The sequence below is a fragment of the Mastigoproctus giganteus genome, chromosome 9 (assembly GCF_048544385.1).
Source record: "Mastigoproctus giganteus isolate SK-2022 chromosome 9, ASM4854438v1, whole genome shotgun sequence".
Classification (NCBI taxonomy): Eukaryota; Metazoa; Arthropoda; class Arachnida; order Uropygi; family Thelyphonidae; genus Mastigoproctus; species Mastigoproctus giganteus.
This window is the reverse complement of record NC_143583.1, coordinates 87,394,840-87,415,380: the sequence shown is the minus strand read 5'-3', so window position 1 is coordinate 87,415,380 and position 20,541 is coordinate 87,394,840. Positions and strand designations below refer to the sequence as shown.

The 20,541-nt window shown below is 36.7% G+C and overlaps 1 protein-coding gene across 2 annotated transcripts in view; it reads left to right on the top strand.

The window, feature by feature from the left end:
* Window positions 1–20,541, top strand: part of LOC150080527 (adenomatous polyposis coli protein-like) — a 384,350-nt gene that overhangs the window by 231,509 nt on the left and 132,300 nt on the right. For both annotated transcript variants that reach the window (XM_090381301.1, XM_090381300.1), the window contains exon 11: window positions 3,514–3,731. In XM_090381301.1, coding sequence (XP_090237427.1) covers window positions 3,514–3,731 — 218 coding nt within the window. The remainder of the gene's footprint in view (window positions 1–3,513; window positions 3,732–20,541) is intronic.

Below are 20,541 nucleotides of genomic sequence, written 5' to 3'. Positions count from 1 at the left end.
GCTGGAATGTACTATTATAGAGCACCTGTTTATGACTCTGCAAAACCAAGCATGCTGAGATGGTTAGATCCCATACACCACAGTGTGCTACGTATAGCACTTGGAGCTTTTCGCACTTCACCTGTACAAAGCCTGTATGCAGAAGCCCATGAATCTTCACTACAACTTAGACAACAGAACTTATTATTATACTATGCTGTCAAGATAAAATCCATCCCTGATCATCCAAATAGTTTGTTTTCATCTTACTGGGAAAACTTATACTAAACCCACCCACATAGGAACCAACCTGCCAACATCTGTCTAAAAGATTTACTGTTAAGTCGAGAGCTTAATTATGACAGCGTAACTACTATGACTGCACAGATCATTCCACCATGGATTATAATTCAACCAGTATATGACCTATATCTTCAAACAGGCCTATGGGGCTGGGAATTTCCATACTATAATAATTAATGATAAACACCAGCCAAGAAATTAAACTAAAAATTTACTATACAATGAAATAATATACAATGAAATGTGATGAAAATAAAAACATAAAAACATAAAAATAAAAACACTGATTAAATTATAGTTACAATATAATTTAAAATATAGTTAAAAACAATAAAATTAATTAAAATAAACTAGGTTAAAAGCGATAAAACAATGAAACCTGGAGCTTTCGGAGAACTGCCGTCTCCTTCTTCAACAGCAAGCGCTTTTAACCTAGTTTATTTTAATTAATTTTATTGTTTTTAACTATATTTTAAATTATATTGTAACTATAATTTAATCAGTGTTTTTATTTTTATTTGCATCACATTTCATTGTATATTATTTCATTGTATAGTAAATTTTTAGTTTAATTTCTTGGCTGGTGTTTATCATTAATTATTATAGTACAGTATTATGACCTGTATTTTGAATCCGGTGGGAAAACAACTCTCCTGAGAGCAAACTACCAGCAGCTACATGCAGCATACTAAGAACAATATGAACATCACACTCTTTCATATACACAGATGGGTCAAAAACAGACTTGTGTAGGAGCTGCGATTCACTTTGAAAATTGTACTCTCATCCAACAACTCCCAAAAGAATGCAGTGTTTTTACTGCCGAATTACAAACCATTTTGATGGACATAAACAAAATTAACATAAACAGATAGCAGACAGCATAATCTTCGCTAAGTGAGTCAGTGAAGATTATGCAGTGAAGACAGCATAATCTTCACTGACTCACTTAGCTCTGTCATTGCCTTGCAGAATGCCAATACCAAAACACACCCAGTTTTACAAAAGGTCCAATATTCAGTATCAAAGTTGTTACAAAGAAATCACAAGATCAGATTCTGCCGGATCCCAGGCTACACAGGAATAACTGGAAAGGACAGAGCGGCAAGAGAAGTTGATGCCTCTGACTATACCTTTCGCTCAATACCATATACTGATTACAAGTCCTTAATCCACCAAAGCAGTTCAAAGCAATGGCAACAACACTGGCAAGATCAGACTAACAACAAACTTCATGTAATTAAACAAACACTTCAACCATGGACTTATTAGCTGCCGAACCAACAGATGCAAAATGTGATCCTTGCAAGATTGTTAATCGGGCATAACCATGTGACTACATGCATACCTACTCATTCTTACCTACTCAGAGGTGAAGACCCTCCTGAATGCCAGAACTGTCAAGTTCTGCTCACTGTATATCACTTCATGGTGAACTGTCCAAGATTTAATAGAGAACATCTAAGAGCTATTCAAACAATAATGAATGCACAAAACAACCTAATGTTTAAAACAATTTTAGATGACTGGCCAAATATTAACAACATTTTCTTTTTCCTTAAGTTAATCGGATACTATCAAAACACACACAAATTAATAGCATAACATTTACGAAAAAGCTACATAATTATAAAGAAAAATCTTGGCTTCCTTCTAAACAACATCAAGAAAAATGCAAAAATATGAAACTCTCTAACCTAGACTAGGTGCATCATAGTCTAAGCTGCACTTGCGCCAATAGTTCTCAAACAACAACAGCAGGACTGCTCTGCTGAATTGAGATCACCATGTGTGATAATGATCCTGAACAGTACTTCTCACTCAGTATAAAAAGCTTAGTAGTATCTATGATTGCTTCCCTGAATGCTTCCCATTTACAATTTGCTTGATGACTGAAGAACCCTGTGAGGTCGGGAGTTGCATGCATAGTATTTTTTGCTTGCACTGACCAAGTGAAAAGAACTTAATTACTTACTCTCACTTAATTAAGTGAGAGAGAACACACAGTAACACAAAACTGACAGGGCACAGATATTCAAGAGAACACATTAAATTTAGCATAAATAAGGAACATAACATAGAAACTTTTGGCTACTATATGTAGCCTTTGTCAACTAATTGAGCACTGGAAAGTGGTTGTTTTTGTGTGTGGCTCACCTTCAGGTATGTAAGTATGCGAGGGAGGGTGGTTTAGGAGTATGTGCAAATGGTGATAAGGAAGAAGGGAGACTGTTGAGGTAGGTGACTGCTGTCATAGGCAGCTGCCAAGCTCGCGGACTATGAGAGGCTCAAAGATGGGATGTATGTGGGTGCCGTGGTCCCTGTTGATTGTACTTCATGTGACACTGATGTGTGCTGATTCCAGTCAATGGCGGATCTTGAAATCACGAGAGAAGCGTATGATTTCAGTGTCATTGGGTGTGATATGTCCCACCTGCCAACAGTGAGCAGCTAGTGCAGAATGGGCAAAGTTAGCTCTATTGATGGCGGTGTGGTGGTCCCTTGTCCAGTCTTCCAAACGATGGATGGCCTCCCCAATGTAGCTTGCGTCCCAGTCCCGTCGCGGTAAATGATCCAGCTCCGCTTCAGAGGCATAAATCAGTGAGGGGGGGGCCATATGAGGATTGAAGTTTCCTTCTGGGTGTTTGAATGGTGCGGATGTTGTAGCTGTAAAGGATTCTGGTTATGTCATGTGCTAAAGATGGGTGAAATGGGGTGTGGGCAATGCCAACAAAACCGGAAGTGTCAGGTTGACAGACGTCGGATGAGGAGTGTCCAGTGCTGTGGCAGTGTGATGTCCATAGTTCCCAGGAGCTGAGGGCTACCCTGAGTAGACCCTCACTTGTTAGCCAGAGATAATTACTATTAACTTACTGTCCAGTCTGTCTTTCTGAACACTCATTGGATTCTCCACATTCAAATTCTGCACATCAGTAACAGTTTCTATTATTCCAATGGCATCTGCTTCTAATGACTTAACTGGCAATTTAAATTCAACAGTTTCATTCACTGTGCTCCTAGCATTAGTGTAAAAGCTAATGTACAAGTATATTTTAATTGCCTTTATTTGCAGTTGCGAAAATTGTAAACTCCTCTGGCCTATTGGGTTTCCCAGAATATAAGCAGAACATTTATTTTTTTTAATAATTAAAACTTTTAATAAAGGATATTTTGTAAATGGTACATTTAAATATTTTATATGAAGAGGATTTTGTTTGTTTCTTTGTTTAGGAGGACTACAGGCAATTGCTGAATTAATTCAGATTGACCATGATGTTCATGGTAATACAAGTGATCAGTATTGTGTATTACTTAGGCGTTATGCTTGCATGGCACTCACCAATCTTACATTTGGTGATGGCACAAATAAAGCTCTTTTGTGCTCAATGAAACCATTCATGCGTGCACTTGTTTCTCAGCTACACTCGCCTAGTGAAGATCTTAGGCAGGTTAGTGTTTTTTTTTTCTTTTCTTTTTTTCCCTTCTTTTATTTGCTAATGGACTTATAGATGTAATCATGAAATAGATTTTTGTAAATTCACTTTAAAATTCTTGACAGTGAGTTTTTTTTTTTTTTTTTCTTTCTCTTAAAAAGAATAATACTCATTTTCATTGTATTGAACTGTTATATTTTAGCACTACAATAAACACTGAAAAATTAGATTAATAAAAAGCCAATCAATTTAAGTTTTTTTTTTTTTTTTTTTTTTTGCTGTCCTTAATTTTATATATACATAAAATATTAATGAAAGTAACTTTGATTTTTTTTTCTTACACAAAAGTATCTGCCATAACTTGCATATGTTTTTAACAACAGGTGGAATAGCATTCAGAGCATTAATATCCCTTATATCCTGAATGTTTTCTGCATGTGTGAATTTATCTTTCTCTTTAATGTAATCCCTCTTAGTCTTAGAATTTAGAATAGTCTTAGAATTTAGTTTAGGAGACTTTGAACCATACCTTAATGAAATCAGTGAATGTATCCTTCTAACCTTTGAAACTTGAAAGTTGTATACCTCTTCATAATAGTGTAGAGGCTTATCTTGCTGGGAATGTTCTTGGGATGTGTTCTAGCTGCAGATTGATCAGTTTCTCAAACATACTAAGTTATATGAAGAATAAAAAAAATTAATAGCTCTTCATTTGCCAGTGACTCGTTGTAATGGTGATAATTTGGGGATTGCTCCCATCTCTTCTACCCTTTAGTATGGATCAACTTTATGCTCATCATGTAGGTTATGATGGACATAAAGGTAATGACCCAGCATTCCTTAATTCCATTTTGAGGGTACAGCTTGTAACAATTTTCAGACTATGTACTGGCATTTGGATCAACTAGTGAATAAATATACCTGCACCTACTCTGCTTGCTGGGTGTGGGGTTAAAGTAGTAGTGTGCATGTTCACTTCCAATGCCGTTCTGTGTGAAGAAGTTGGGCATACTTCACTATACATAGTAATACATAACTAAAAACTTTAACACATCCTTCACCAGTTAATGCTGTTATGCAGATAATCCTGGAGTTTCATGGGTTCCAATACATTTTTTGTTGTTTGGGTTTGTTGCTGTCAACAAAAGTGCAGAACATCAGTTTATAATTACTGTTTAACATAACAAAAAGACTTTTCCAGCCACAACTGAAATTGTAGCAGGTAGTCTACCATTGATATATTAAGAAATAATATTCACCTGCTTGCCGTCTTCAGGTAAGATGTTACAGAAGAATATTTTGTTCTTAATATTAGTAGTGTCATAATGATGCAAGGTAGCAAGTTTATGTAGTTTTAGGACAGATATGACTTGGATCTCTTGTATTATTTGGAAAGAATTTTTGAATGTGGGCATAGTTAACGGTAACGTTGGGGAGGGTTAACACGTTCAGTCTCGTTTGTCTGCCTTCCACCCCTCTCTCTCTTTTAGTAATGGAAAGACAGTCGCAGTGTGAGTATGCATATTTATTTGTATATTTTTTTCTTCTTCTGTGTTTTGCTTAACACTGCATTGTTAATGTTTAAGCAGAAGCAAAGAAATATCTGAATCAACATTGTGTGTGGATGATTTACATCAAAAACTCAGATGAAGAAAACCTATAGTATTTCTAAACAAGTATATTCTTTATACTTTTCGTTGCAGGATTGGTGATCAGGAAGAAACTTGGGCTCGACATGTGTGCTGCATTACGTGTACCACAAATCTGAGGATGTGGCTAACTGGGAAAATTAAGAGTGAATTTTGCTGTTCCTGTGGTGTGGGAAGAACCACATTGACAATTATGGTTTCTTCAGTGGGGTGTCCAGAAAAAGTAAGAACAGCATCAAATATCGTTACCTTATCTGAAATAAAGCCTGTTCCACATAATGGACTTGCTGAAAACTTATCCTCCCCCTAAATCAAGAGATAAAGAAAGTGATGAATATAGTGAGGATCCTTGTGTTACAGACTTTGCTGGACCTGTCCACTTCAACAGATTTGGACTAATAAACCGAAAAAATTATAATACACTGCACTTAATTTAGCAAGAAAAGTTGAATGACTTAGTTCATAATCTAAACTTATCTAAACAGCAAGCAGAATTGCTTGGTTCTAGATTACAACAGTGGAAGTTGCCTGAAACAGGAGCTCAATTATGGTATATCAAAAACAAAGCATTTTCGAAATATTTTTCTATGGAAGGCAGTATGTGTTTCTGTCTTCCATAGCAAAATATTTTATATTAGGGGTCTTCTGAACAAACTAGGCCTTGAACGCAACAATCCTGGTGAATGACATATTTATTGAGGCTTCAAAATTAAGTTCAAAAGCAGTTTTTTCGTATAATGAAAATGAATTGTCATCAGTTCCTACTTTGTGCTGCTATTCTGAAAGAAATGTTAAAAGTATTTCTAAGATCCTGAGTGCAGTAAAGTACCATGACTTTGCTTGGAATATCTGTGGTGATCCTAAGGTTATTGCATACTCAACTGTTTTACAGGGTGGTTTCATAAAATGTTTTCTATGTTTGGCTTCATTCTTAATTATTTTTTAACGTTCCTATGAATAGGTGCACTATAGCCAAAACAGCTTATATACCAATAAACGCATGCGCACACACAAGTTAATCAAATTGGTCAGAAAGCATCTCCCATTAACAAATCTGTGCTGTGATTGCCTTGTAACCAAGTTCCTGTCAAGACAATCCTGCATTACTTCTTTAACTACTAGCTCTGTTTTTTTACCTAGCACAGATGTCAAAACTACAACTCTGTGATTATTCGGTTTATTCTTTGATCCTGCTTTGTGAATGCAAGATAGTCTTCCACATCTCCAGTCCGTAAGGACCACCCTCAAATCCATGGATGCTCTCACATTATGGCCAAAGGATTGCTACGTCTTTTTCTTTTAATAAAAAAAAAAAGACAGATATAATCAGCCCTAGGTGCCATATTCCTTTTGTTTTAACAGTTTTTCTTCTAGTTTCCTTTTATTTGACTTCCAGTTAGAATCAAGTGTGCTTCTTTTAGCCCCATCCTAAAAGAATTTCATGTGTGACTTAGATGCAAAATATTTATTCAGTTTGTCAGCATCCTGAACAGGATCAACAGTAGTCAGCCCATTCATATTTAGTGTACCGATATGGTTCATCTCTTTAGCATTAGCATTAGTAGAGGCATTTGATGCAAGAAAGCAAGCTTATGCAGCATCAGCCAAAAAAAAAAAAAAAAAACCACTTCCACTTCACCCCTCTGTTCGTTCAAAATACCTGTCCAGCTGAGCCTTAAACTTATTTAGGCTATCAACCTCCACCACAAGGGATGGAAGTCTGTTCCACCAACCAACCACCCGCTGGCTAAAGGCAAATTTCCGCACGTCTATCCTACATCTGTCTTTCCTCAATTTGAATTTATGCCCTCTCAGGTGATTTTTCTGAGCTAGAGGAAGAATCCCATCAGCATTGAGCTCTGTTGTTAACATAAGCAAAGACTTCTTTTCTACTTTTCTTCTCATTCTTAGCAAAGACTTCTTATTCTTAATTTGCTTGATATGTCTAGCCACCTTGGTAAATTGATTGCAGAGCATTTTATACTTAGGCCTTAGGCTTCTCTATCCCCTGATAATTTATAATCATCCCATGAATTCTATGCCACTAGCCTTTATAAATTAAGCTGACGTCTGTTTAGATCTAAATCTTGGATGGTGTGTCTAGTTGATATAAAAAGCTTACTAGCTTCTACAATTATAGTTATCCTTGTTCAACTACATTTCTAAGATCATTTGAAAATTACCACCAGTATTTGATTTGCAACAACCCTCACTTTATTATAATGACACCAAATTCAAAAAATAGCAAGGGCTTAATTTTTCAGTACTTACCTTGATCGATCTGCAATTGTTATGGTTTGAATGGCAAGAGGTGACTAGCTTTAAGGTGATTGGTTCTTAAATTAATGGGTGGGTAAATAGTAATTATGATGGAAACGGGATTAAAATATGCGCAAGGAAGTAGAAGTGCACTAACTCCGTCCTTGGTTGTCATTAAATTGGGTTAAATTGGGAATCTCTAAATAGTGGATAAGCCAAAAGTCGTAACGAAGGACTTTCATTAAAAAACGTCTTCAGTTGGCAAGTTAAATGAAAAGGGAACGTGTACTCTTTTTAAGAAGAATTTTGTAATCCCGTGATGCACTTTGTTACTTGCGGGAATCTCAGATTGGTGAGATTCCAAACCGGAGAAAAATTGAAGGAGAGTTTCGCATTTATAATATTTAGATCGGAGTGGTGACGAAACCATTCTGTAATGAGGGCTTTGGATTATAAAATTTTGTAACTGTTTTTTAATTTTAATATGGTAATAGCTGAGTCAGCTAGACGCCTGGTCAGCGTGAAGAGGAAAAGACCAAACCCTCCAGCATATGAAAGCACGACGAAACAAATGGCCCTCAGTCCCCAGCAGCTTTCACTCTCCCTCTTACGGCACCGAGAGGATCAGAGTGGAAGCAGAGGGTGCTAAGAATCTCTGGGTACGACCAGGCTGCCATGCACGGAAACTGAACTTGTCCTGTTATAACGTAAGAACACTCATCGGAAGATAGGATATTAGAGCTGGAAAAGGAATTAGAAAATGTGAATTGGAATATCATCAGTTTGGCTGAAAGAAGAAGAAGAAGAAGAAATGAATCACTTAAAAGTTTATCAAGTGGAAATCTGCTGTACACCAATGGAAACAGTGAAAGGAGTGAAGGTGGAGTTGGGTTTCTGGTCCATAACGATTTTAAAAACAACATTTTGGAATTCAAAAGTACATCACCAAGAGTGTCAAGACTAATACTCAAGATTTCTAAGAGATACAAGCTAAAGATTATAATGATTTATGCACCAACATCGAGCCATGATGATGAAGAGGTTGAAGAAATGTATACCGAAATTGAGTCTTCTGGATGAGCAGAAAACCCACTACACTATTATTATGGGAGACTTCAATGCTAAGTTTGGAAAAAGACAAAACAGCACAGAAAGGGGAACCATAAGAAATTTTGGAATTGGTGAAAGAAATGAAAGAGGTGAAAGACTTGTGGAATTTGCAGAATCTCAAGGACTGTCAGTAATGAACAGAAAGTGGACATGGAAGAGTCCAAATGGATTAACTACTAATGAAATCGACTTCATCCTCACTAACAGAAGATATATTGTGAATGATGTTACTGTCCTGAATAAGGTAAATGTTGGAAGTGATCACAGAATGGTAAGATGTACACTTGATATAGATGTAGGAAAGGAAAAAACTGACTCGAGTAAATAATACAAAGGTCTTTGAGATAACAGAAGAGAAGAAAAAGCAGTATGTACTGGAACTTAAGAACAAGTATGAGCTTCTGCAGACTGCTGAGGACCAAGATATCGACGAGGAATATTACAACTTTTTTGAAAGTGATAAAGCCCAAGAAACCTATAGGGAAAAAGAAATCCAAAGAAGAAAAAATTAGTCAAGAAACACTTGTCATGATGAACCGAAGATGACAAATGAAAAGCAAGAAAAACACTGACAGGGAGAAAATTGAGTATACTGAGTTATGCAAAGCCATTAGAAAGAGCCTCAGAGAGGACATAAGAAGATTTAACACAAGAAAAGTAGCACAAGCATTAAGGGAAAACAAAGGATTTAAATCAGCAGCCATGAGCAGTAATACAGAAAGACAAATGATACTGAAACTGAAGAATAGCGATGGTGTACTTATAAACAGCAGAGAAGGCATAATTGAAATAGCAGAAGACTATAGAGAATTATACAAGGAGCAGGGGAATGATGCCAGCAGTGGGGAAGATGGATTGCAAAGTAGCAACACATACGACGTACCCAATATTCTTCCTGATGAGGTAGAACATGCATTGAAGAAAATGAAGAATCAGAAAGCCCCGGGGGAAGATTAAGTTACTGTAGAGTTGTTAAAATTGGGAGGAAGAGACATAACACAAAAACTGGCAAGGCTCTTCACAAAGTGCATTAGAAAAGGTGTGACGCCTAAGCAGTGGAATAATGCAATCATAGTTTTGATACATAAGAAAGGAGATAAATTGGAAATTATAGACCAATTAGCTTGTTATCCCACATCTACAAGTTGTTCACAAGGGTCATTACTAACAGATTAGAAAGAATACTTGATGAGAATCAACCGAAAGAGAAAGCTGGCTTTAGGACAGGACTCTCAACTATGAATCACCTTCACGTAATATCACAGCTAATGGAGAAAGCAAATGAATATAAAACACCATTATGCCTGGCATTTGTGGATTATGAAAAGGCATTTGACTCCATACAGCATAAGGCAATGTTTCGGGCACTGGAAAGACAAGGCATTGATACCCCATATATTATGATTTTGAAGAAAATATATGAGAGTGCTACCTCCTTTATTAGACTAGACAAAGACAGTAGGAAATTTAAAATTGAGAAAGGAGTTCGACAAGGAGACACAATATCTCCGAAGCTGTTTACTGCTGCCCTTGAGGAAGCTTTCAGAAGATTAGACTGGTCGCAGAAAGGAGTCAATGTGAACGGAGAGTACCTAAACCATTTACGATTTGCAGATGACATTGTGGTCATAAGCCAAGATCCCAAAGAATTAGAGGAAAATCTTAATCAGTTATGCACAGTTAGTAAGGATTTTGGACTAAAGATGAATATGGCTAAAACAAAAGTAATGATGAACAAGTATGCCACAGAAAGGGAAATAATGATTGAAGGAGAAGTAATTGAAATGGAGTCATACTTATCTGGGACAAGTTATTAGCTGTAATAATGATAAATGGCTGGAAGTCAAGAGAAGAATAAATTTTGGATGGATAGCATTCAGGGAATATAGTCACATACTGAAGAGCAATATCCCAGTTTGTCTGAAACGTAAAATAATGAACCAATGTATACTCCCCACCATGACTTATGGAAGTGAAACTTGGGCACTCACCAAAAGAATGGAAGAGAAGCTGAGAACTACACAGCGAAGAATGGAACGAATCATATTGGGAATCAGACTGTTAGATAAGAAGAGAAACACATGGATTAGGCAACAAACTCAAGTAAAGGACATTCTTATCAAAACTAAAGAACTAAAATGGTCTTGGGCAGGACACATAGCTCGAAGACATGATGACAGATGTACAGTAAACCCCCGATATTCGCGGTATCTGTATTCACGGTTTCGCGTATTCGGGATTGCCGATTTAATATAAAATGAAACCTAAAAAAATGTGAATTTTAAAGCGCTGTGAATATTTTCCGCCATAAAAAATATGGGCGCGGCTAAAATTATCTTTCCCAGTCAAAACAGCGCTCGGTGGGTGGGGGGAGAGGGGTGACAAAATCGTGAGCGTGGATGTTTCTTGCTAATCCTTGTTCAGTATGTGTTATGCGCTTGTCATGGAAGGTTTCGTCGTTTACTTTTAATTTATATGCTTATAAATTGATATGCTTACAAAAATAATAAATCTACCGTTTTGCAATGTAAAACAGACTTTTTCGAGTGTGTTAACGGAAGAAAGTGACTTTATTGTGGAAAAGTTCTTTCAAACCCCTACAAAAATATGGCTACGAATAACAAGAGAAATGTGAAAAGATCAAAGAAGGTGATGACATTAGCGAATAAAATTGAGTTATTAGATAAAATTTCTAATGGTGAAAGTGTCTCCTCAGTGGCCAAACATTATAAAATCAATGAGTCAATGGTACGATCAATCAAAAAATTGGAAGAAAAAATCCGCCGTGGTGTCCGTGAAAACGCGCTAATTGCTTCAAAAATTTGCTCTGTAACTCGTGATGTTAAATTAGAAAATATGGAAAAATCTTTAAATCTGTGGATAGAAGACCGAACTCAAAATAAAATTCCGTTAAGTTCACTCATCATTCGTGAAAAGGCAAAACTCCTTTATCAACACTTTACCGAAACTGGTGATAGCACTGGCGGGATAAGTTTTTTTGCTAGCAAAGGCATTTTATTATATTTAATATTAAATTGTTTCTATTTTCATTTCGATGCCATATGCTTGCATTTCACTATGTACTGTTAATGTACATAGTCATATTATGAAGGTACATATAATACATACATAGACAAAATTTTAGACTAGTTTTTCTTATATATTTCATACTTTGGAACGGAACCCCTTTATTACTATTGGAGCCATAACTCAGTATTCGCGTTTTCGGTATTCGCGACATTTCTCAGGAACGTAACTCCCGTGAATAGCGGGGGGGGTTTACTGTACTAAGAAAATAACAGAATGGTATCCAAGAGGAGCTAGAAGAAAACCTGGAAGACAAAGGCGGAGATGGATAGATGAAATTCATGAGTTTGTGGGTAGTAAATGGATGGCCAGTGCTTAAAACAGAAGGAACTGGAAAGGCCTTCATCCTGCAGTGGATTGAAAATGGCTGATGATGATGATAATGAGTCAGCTAAGGGAGTATGGTTGTTGGAGTGGGCATGTAAAGTAAGTTTAGTGCTAGATTGTCCAGTTCTGAAGCTGTTGTAGTGGTAGTATGCTCTGGTATTGGATGATTGGGTTGAACCGAATTTGGTTGTGGTACTACCAATGTAACAGGCGTTACAATTGTGTTGACATTTTATTAAATAAATATTATTCATTTCGCTTGTTGGATATTTATGTGTTTCTTTATATTTATTGAAAAGTGATCTAGTCATCTCTTGCCATTCAAACCACAACAATTGCAGATCGATCAAGGTGAGTACTGAAAAATTAAGCCCTTGCTATTTTTTGAATTTAGTCCAATAAAACAGTACTTTAAGTCATACTATAACTTCTAAGTGTATAATGACACCTTATAAATTATTTTCAGAAATAGCAATATGAAAGTTGTAGTGTTGCATTTAGTTTCAAGAAATTATGAAATATAGACATATATATGAAAATTAACATTTAAATTTTTGACTTGAATACCTCATTGAAACTCCTTACTTCAGTTCTCGTTAGACAAGCACGTTGAAACTGATGACATTTGTACAAAACTTCAGAGTTAGGACTCTTGGTTCTACCACATTTTTTTATAGTTTTGTTATGGTTTTAAGTTTTCTGTGATGAACCATTTGAGGAAGCCACACTTCCTTTCCAAGGAGGTCAGTTTTTTTTAATTTCTCCCATGTGACTTAATTTTCATTTTTCACTTTTTGGCTTTAATCTGCCAGTTCAGGAGATAAGTTTCATCTTTTAAAGCCATGCTAATTTATATAATTTTCCAGAAATATTAAAAAGCACACAACCAAAGTGCAGTATTCCAAGCTGAGTACAAATAATTCTTTGTGACATTTATCAAATAATAGCATGATTTAGTAAATAGAAGGTACTCTATATGCTATTTTTACTTGTTATTTAAGTTATTGTGTGTACTTGATTCATTTATTGACTTTACTTTAACAGTCCCAGTTTGGACCCATAAAAAATGATCCAAAATGCTCATGAAAGGAGAAGCAGCATGGAGATTAATACATCAGATGTGAATAGAGATTGGAGAAAACTGGTGCCTGATTTTATTTAAAATTATCTTGAAGTGGGAGAGAGCCAGCACATGATATTCAAGGAAACACAATAGAGATAGTGGTCAATTTACTTGAATCACATGGTGAAGAATTGATTACCAAAGAGTTCCTTGAATGTGAAAAAGAAAGGAAGGCAACATGGCCACCTTTGCTGTGAAAGATAGACATTCGAAGTAGTAGCAGAATTAACAGGAATATAAAAGAAAACATCAATTTTACTGGTTATTGTACAAAGAGTAGAAGAGTACAATAAATGTCAACAAACAGATTTTAAATTACCTCAGTCAGTTTAAAACAGAAGCAGCTCCATTATCTGTGACTAAGAGAAAGGGGGAAGGAGCCTGTTCTTTTTCCCCCTGAAGTTTTGTTTTCTTCCCTTGTTATAGACCTAATTGGTATGGTTATACCTTAAATAAGTCAATAATAAAGTTTGTCATCTGACACAGTTTCAAAGCTCTCTTTTTATTACATTGTTATATAGTTAAGCTGGGCAATTGTTATGATGTTATTTATGCAAAATAGGTAAGTATTTCTTTCTCTATTACTGTATACGCTGATGGAACTGATATTCGGGTGACACTCAAGTCAAAGTGGACCCAATTTCGGCGAAGTCCGGACGGTCTATGACAGCCAAATCCTCTGCTTGCCCCTTCACGATGGTGGGACTGTTAGTAATCCTGGGTATAACCTTCATGCACAAGTACATGGTGGGTGACCACCCAGGTGTGAACCAACGTAAGCAGGGGTCGAGGTGTGGCGCCCACACCACATGGAGGAACGACGCCCCTCTATGTTACCAGGCAGTACTAGGTGGTAGATGACTCTCATCAACCGGTGAAATACCACCACTTTGCTTATTGGAGGCTTGAAGTGGTGGAACCCATGTTTAGTCTCTAGAGCTAAGTTCCGGCCAACCCTTCCCTATCTCTTCCATCATGCAGTATGATTGATGATTTTTGAGGTTATGATGAATGTTGTGGCGAGATCCAATATTCCTTACATTTCGAGGGTACAGCTCTAAAACGGTGTTCGCAGGCCGGCCGCTAGTTAGTACACCGGACTGAACCTATTGGTAACTCTCTAGGAAGCTTCCGGATCAGCTAGTGTATAATCTTGCTACCTCTACTCTGCCAGATAGTGACTGGAGGGAGTCCGAGTAGTGTGTATGCGGGGAGCGTTGTCGAGGCCACGTTTGTGTCAAGGATCTGGGTATATTCTTACCACATGTACGCCATATCCAAAAATTTCATTACTTCATACAGCATGTCCCACCCACTTTTTCTTACTATTGAATACACCATGAATTGTCAAAATAATAGAGCAAGCTTATCTGCGAAAAGATCTAAACCTCTCAAGGACTTCCTAATTCATTTCACAAATATACGTGGTCTCAATTCTAATCTCAACGATGTCCATTTCCACTTGCATTCTTCCAAACCCCATGTACTTTTTCTGACTGAATCTCAGTTATCAGTTGATTCAACTACTGCTCATCTCAGATGTCCAAATTATTTGCTGTATGATTCCTTTCGCCTCAAAGGTGGTACTTGTGCATATGTCCGTTCTGATATTCCCTGTCAGAGACTTGGCAATTTGGAATCTTCTCTGGCTTAAAATCTCTCTACCTCATTGTGTAAAATTCATCTGTTGTCTCTACCGTTCTCCCAACTCCACTAATCACTTGGAGCTCTTTGACTTCCTCTCTTTGCAACTTGACTTTCTCCAGTCCAACTTTCCTAACAGTGAGGTAATTTTCCTTGGTGATTTTAACGTTCACAACTCCAGCTGGCTTCCGTTTTCTAGTTACACCGACCCAGCAGGTCGAGATGCTGAGGCTTTTGCAATTACTAATGACCTAGCACAGATTGTTCATTTACCTACAAGAATACCGGACAATCGCGCCTCCGTAGCCAGGTGGGAAGGAGCAGCAGTGCGTAGCACACGCTTCTTGATTAGACCGGGGTTCGAGCCCGTCACCACCAAATACGGAGGATGCGGAAAGGTTAAGGAATGACCACCGCATATCCCGGAGCAATATGGCCTTAGTTGCTAATGCTCCTAAAAACCAAACAACAACAACAACAACCGGACAATCCTAATCATACAGCCAATACGCTTGATCTTTTTCTCACAAACAACCCTTCTAAGTACAAGGTTGAAGTGAGAGGTCCTTTAGGCACTTCAGATCACAACTTGGTGATTGTCTCTTCTCCAATGGAACCTTTATCTCATGGCTATTCCCAACCTCGTATTGTTTGGCATTACAAGAATGCAAAATGGGATGACCTGCGAGACTTCTTTTTCCTTGGTCTGATTACTGTTTCAAAACTTCTGATGTCAACGTTTGCTCAGATCGTGTCAGTGAAATTATTCTTGCAGGAATGGAATCCTTTATCCCACACTCCACTTTAAAATCTCGTCCTTTATCTAAACCTTGGTTTTCCAATAAATGTGCTAAGGCTGTCCAAGAGAAGAACGGTGCATATCGTAATTGGCTTGTTTCTAATTCTTCAGTTTCATTTTCTGCCTACACCAAAGCTCGCAATAATTGTAAAGCAGTTATTAATCAGTCCAAACTAGAGTTTGAACAGGCTAAGAGTAGAAAACTTGCTTCTTGCCCTAATGGTAGCCGAGCATTCTGGTCTCTTGCCAAAGCTATTGGCCGCAACTTTTGCCCATCTCTGCTCCCAACTCTGTCCAAACCAGATGGTTCTGTTGTCACTTCAGCCAAGGATAAAGCTGACCTGCTAGCATCCCATTTTTCTTCGAGCTCATGTATTAATGATCTTGGTAAAACACCTCCCTCCATTCCTAACACGCTCCATTCAATGCCTCCTGTGGTCTTCCGTCAAAAGGATATCAGAAGGATTTTGATGAATCTTGATGCTAAGAAAGCCCCAGGTCTTGATGGTATTTCTCCACTTGTTCTCAAAACCTGTGCTCCTGAACTTACTCCTATTCTTTGCTGCCTTTTTTCACTTTCTTATTCCTATTAGTAAATTAATAAGAGGAGTTTACCTCAATATAGTACGTGGAACACTTCCGTATGATACCCTCCAGAAATTAAAACGGAAAAAACGAAAAAATCGACAACTTACCGGTACATTAAAGTAAAATATAAATAATTAAAGTAAATTATAAATAATTAAATAATCAATTTAACACAATTCAAAATCAATTCAAAACAATTAAAATTCAAATTAACGCAATTAAAAGAATCTAACGAAAATATTCAAAACGATTTTCCTTCCTGAAGCTGACAATGCTTTTCGACCGACTGTCGTGATCACAGGAATGAAAATTATCGAATCAGGCTAAACCTGCAACTTAAATAGTGATTGTGTCTTCGCGCATGCGCGTAAAGGTCCACGCATCGGAGATCAAATATGGCCGCCGAACATTAACAGAATTCTCGTGTAATTTAATTTCAACGGTTTCTGCAATTAATAGTCGCGTATAATTACGTTGAACGTTAAGTATTTTGGCCTCGTTAAATAAAAAAGTATGTTTTTCGTTAATGGCATGAAAGGCTAATTCTGACGCTGCTGAACGAGAAGCACGAACAGAGGCTTCGTGTTGATTTACACGGATATTAAGAGAAAACCGCGTGGAACCCTGATAAGACGAGTCGCAATCACCGCAAGAAATGTTGTATACTAGATCATTAATTTGTGTTGCGAACGCCGAAAGAACCGAGCGATTGTTCAGTATAGTGTGTAACTTCCGTATAGGCCTAGCTATAATTTTAAATTCGGTATCTTTAAAGAATCTGTTAAGCTGTTTGTGCCACTGTTCAACATATGGGACAGAAATAAAGTATTTTTTGATATTACTATTGTTGATTGGTGCAGTATTTTGTATCCTATCCTTAGCTTGTACCCTAATTCGATTTATTGTGTTAATGGGATAACCCCTGTTCAAGAATCTGCTAGTTAATATTTGTATTTCTGAGTCTAAAGCAGAATCCGTCGTTGAATATTTATAGGCATTTAGAAATTGATTAAAGATAATCGATCTTTTGTAGGTGAACGGGTGGTAGCTATTATAATGTAGAAGCATACCGGTGTTTGTGGGTTTTCGATAGATGCTAAATTGTATTTTGTTCGAGTCCCGGGTAAGCGTGAAATTTAGAAAGTTTAATGACTTTGTATCCGTATCTTCCCTTTCCAATGTAAATTTGAGTCTAGAATGAATATTGTTAAACGAATGTAAAATATCTTGGATAGTACTACTATCGGTAATAACTAGAACATCGTCTAAATACCTCCCATAGTATGTGATCCCATAGTATAAATTTACTAATATCATTATCAACGTAGAACATATTGAGTATTACAGCTCTGATTCATACTATCTAATTAATTTTCATACTCTTATTGACTATTTCATTCACTTCCTGTCTCTCCAGTAGTATACAATCGATACACACAATTATGGGAGATTTTTTGAATGGCTTGGTACAAAATTACATTAAATCTACACTAAGGTACTCGGCCCAAAGTTACCATATTTCTTTCCTAAAATATTGCCTTCAAAACAACATCGTTCCGAAATTTGCCAGGGTGAATTTAAATCAAAAAATTTCAGGCATAAAACAACTATCACTGGCGACATCACGTAATATTGTTAAGCTTGCCTTAAAATCTCGATATTCGGATAAACAAAAATACCTTTCCCAGGTTAGGAAGCTTCGCGATAAATTTAAAAAATTATCTACATCCGAACGATTGGTCTGTATTGAAGACCTCCATAGATTTGCGACGGGAAGCACAAGCCTCAGAAATAAAAAACAGACACGTTAATAAGTTGCAAACATTATCGAATAGTTCAAGACACGTTCATACGAATTCTAACACATTGTCGCGAGCTTGCGACCAAGTTCACACGAGTTGGGTGACATCCCCCCCACAGACACATAACGCACTACCACAGAATATGTCGGCTAGTTCACGAACACCCCCTCACCCAGTATCCAACGAACCGACACATCAACAGGTTACAAATCTTTCCTCGTGTACACTATCGCAGGACCAGATTTCACTTTTATCCAAAGGATTAAATTATAATTTACCACCTCGAAAGCTGCCAAAAAAACAATGCGTAATTGATTTTGAATTTGGACTTCGTAGTGTTCCACAAAAAGATGTATTTATTCAACAAGTTAACCAAGTAGTGAATAACATAAAAGAAACACGACTTCCTAAATTGAATACACATGACAGTTCAGCTTTACGAGAACTTCGAGAAAATAAGGACATTATTATACAGAGGGCAGATAAAGGAGATACAGTGGTAATACTAGATAAACATGATTATATTAATAAGTTAGATTCTGTTGTATCTGATAGCTCCACTTATTGTGAAGTGGACCCGACACTGTTTACCAATTTGGTAAATCAATACAATAAAACGTTAACCACGTATCGTAAAAACGACTACATTACTATGGTTCAGTTGAAGGAATTGAAGTCCAGAACATACAATATTCCTGCACTTTTTGGTCAGGTAAAATTACACAAGCCTGGATTTCCGATTCGACCTATTGTTTCCTACAGGAACTCGGCATTTTCAGCCTTAGCCACACATGTATATAACATTATAAAACCTTTTAGACAGGTTATACAATTTGGGATTAAGAATTACGATACATTATTTAATAATCTTAAAGACTGTAGACTCGGCGACAATGACAATTTATTCTCATTAGATGTTACATCATTATATACGAATGTAAACGTTGAATACACATTAGATATTATTTGGGATATGTTAAATAAAAACTCGACACCGATTAATTATACGAAGCTGCCTATAAAGGAGATTTTTCACTTAATTAAACTATTAGTTGAGGCTAACTACATCACCTTTCGAGACAAGGTGTACAAACAAATTTTTGGATTACCAATGGGTTTGAGCCTGAGTGGCTTAATGTCAGAGATCTATCTCTCAACGATTGAGCAGATACATTTGACACCTTTTCGTCCCCGTATCACATACTATGGGAGGTATTTAGACGATGTTCTAGTTATTACCGATAGTAGTACTATCCAAGATATTTTACATTCGTTTAACAATATTCATTCTAGACTCAAATTTACATTGGAAAGGGAAGATACGGATACAAAGTCATTAAACTTTCTAAATTTCACGCTTACCCGGGACTCGAACAAAATACAATTTAGCATCTATCGAAAACCCACAAACACCGGTATGCTTCTACATTATAATAGCTACCACCCGTTCACCTACAAAAGATCGATTATCTTTAATCAATTTCTAAATGCCTATAAATATTCAACGACGGATTCTGCTTTAGACTCAGAAATACAAATATTAACTAGCAGATTCTTGAACAGGGGTTATCCCATTAACACAATAAATCGAATTAGGGTACAAGCTAAGGATAGGATACAAAATACTGCACCAATCAACAATAGTAATATCAAAAAATACTTTATTTCTGTCCCATATGTTGAACAGTGGCACAAACAGCTTAACAGATTCTTTAAAGATACCGAATTTAAAATTATAGCTAGGCCTATACGGAAGTTACACACTATACTGAACAATCGCTCGGTTCTTTCGGCGTTCGCAACACAAATTAATGATCTAGTATACAACATTTCTTGCGGTGATTGCGACTCGTCTTATCAGGGTTCCACGCGGTTTTCTCTTAATATCCGTGTAAATCAACACGAAGCCTCTGTTCGTGCTTCTCGTTCAGCAGCGTCAGAATTAGCCTTTCATGCCATTAACGAAAAACATACTTTTTTATTTAACGAGGCCAAAATACTTAACGTTCAACGTAATTATACGCGACTATTAATTGCAGAAACCGTTGAAATTAAATTACACGAGAATTCTGTTAATGTTTGGCGGCCATATTTGATCTCCGATGCGTGGACCTTTACGCGCATGCGCGAAGACACATAATCACTATTTAAGTTGCAGGTTTAGCCTGATTCGATAATTTTCATTCCTGTGATCACGACAGTCGGTCGAAAAGCATTGTCAGCTTCAGGAAGGAAAATCGTTTTGAATATTTTCGTTAGATTCTTTTAATTGCGTTAATTTGAATTTTAATTGTTTTGAATTGATTTTGAATTGTGTTAAATTGATTATTTAATTATTTATAATTTACTTTAATTATTTATATTTTACTTTAATGTACCGGTAAGTTGTCGATTTTTTCGTTTTTTCCGTTTTAATTTCTGGAGGGTATCATACGGA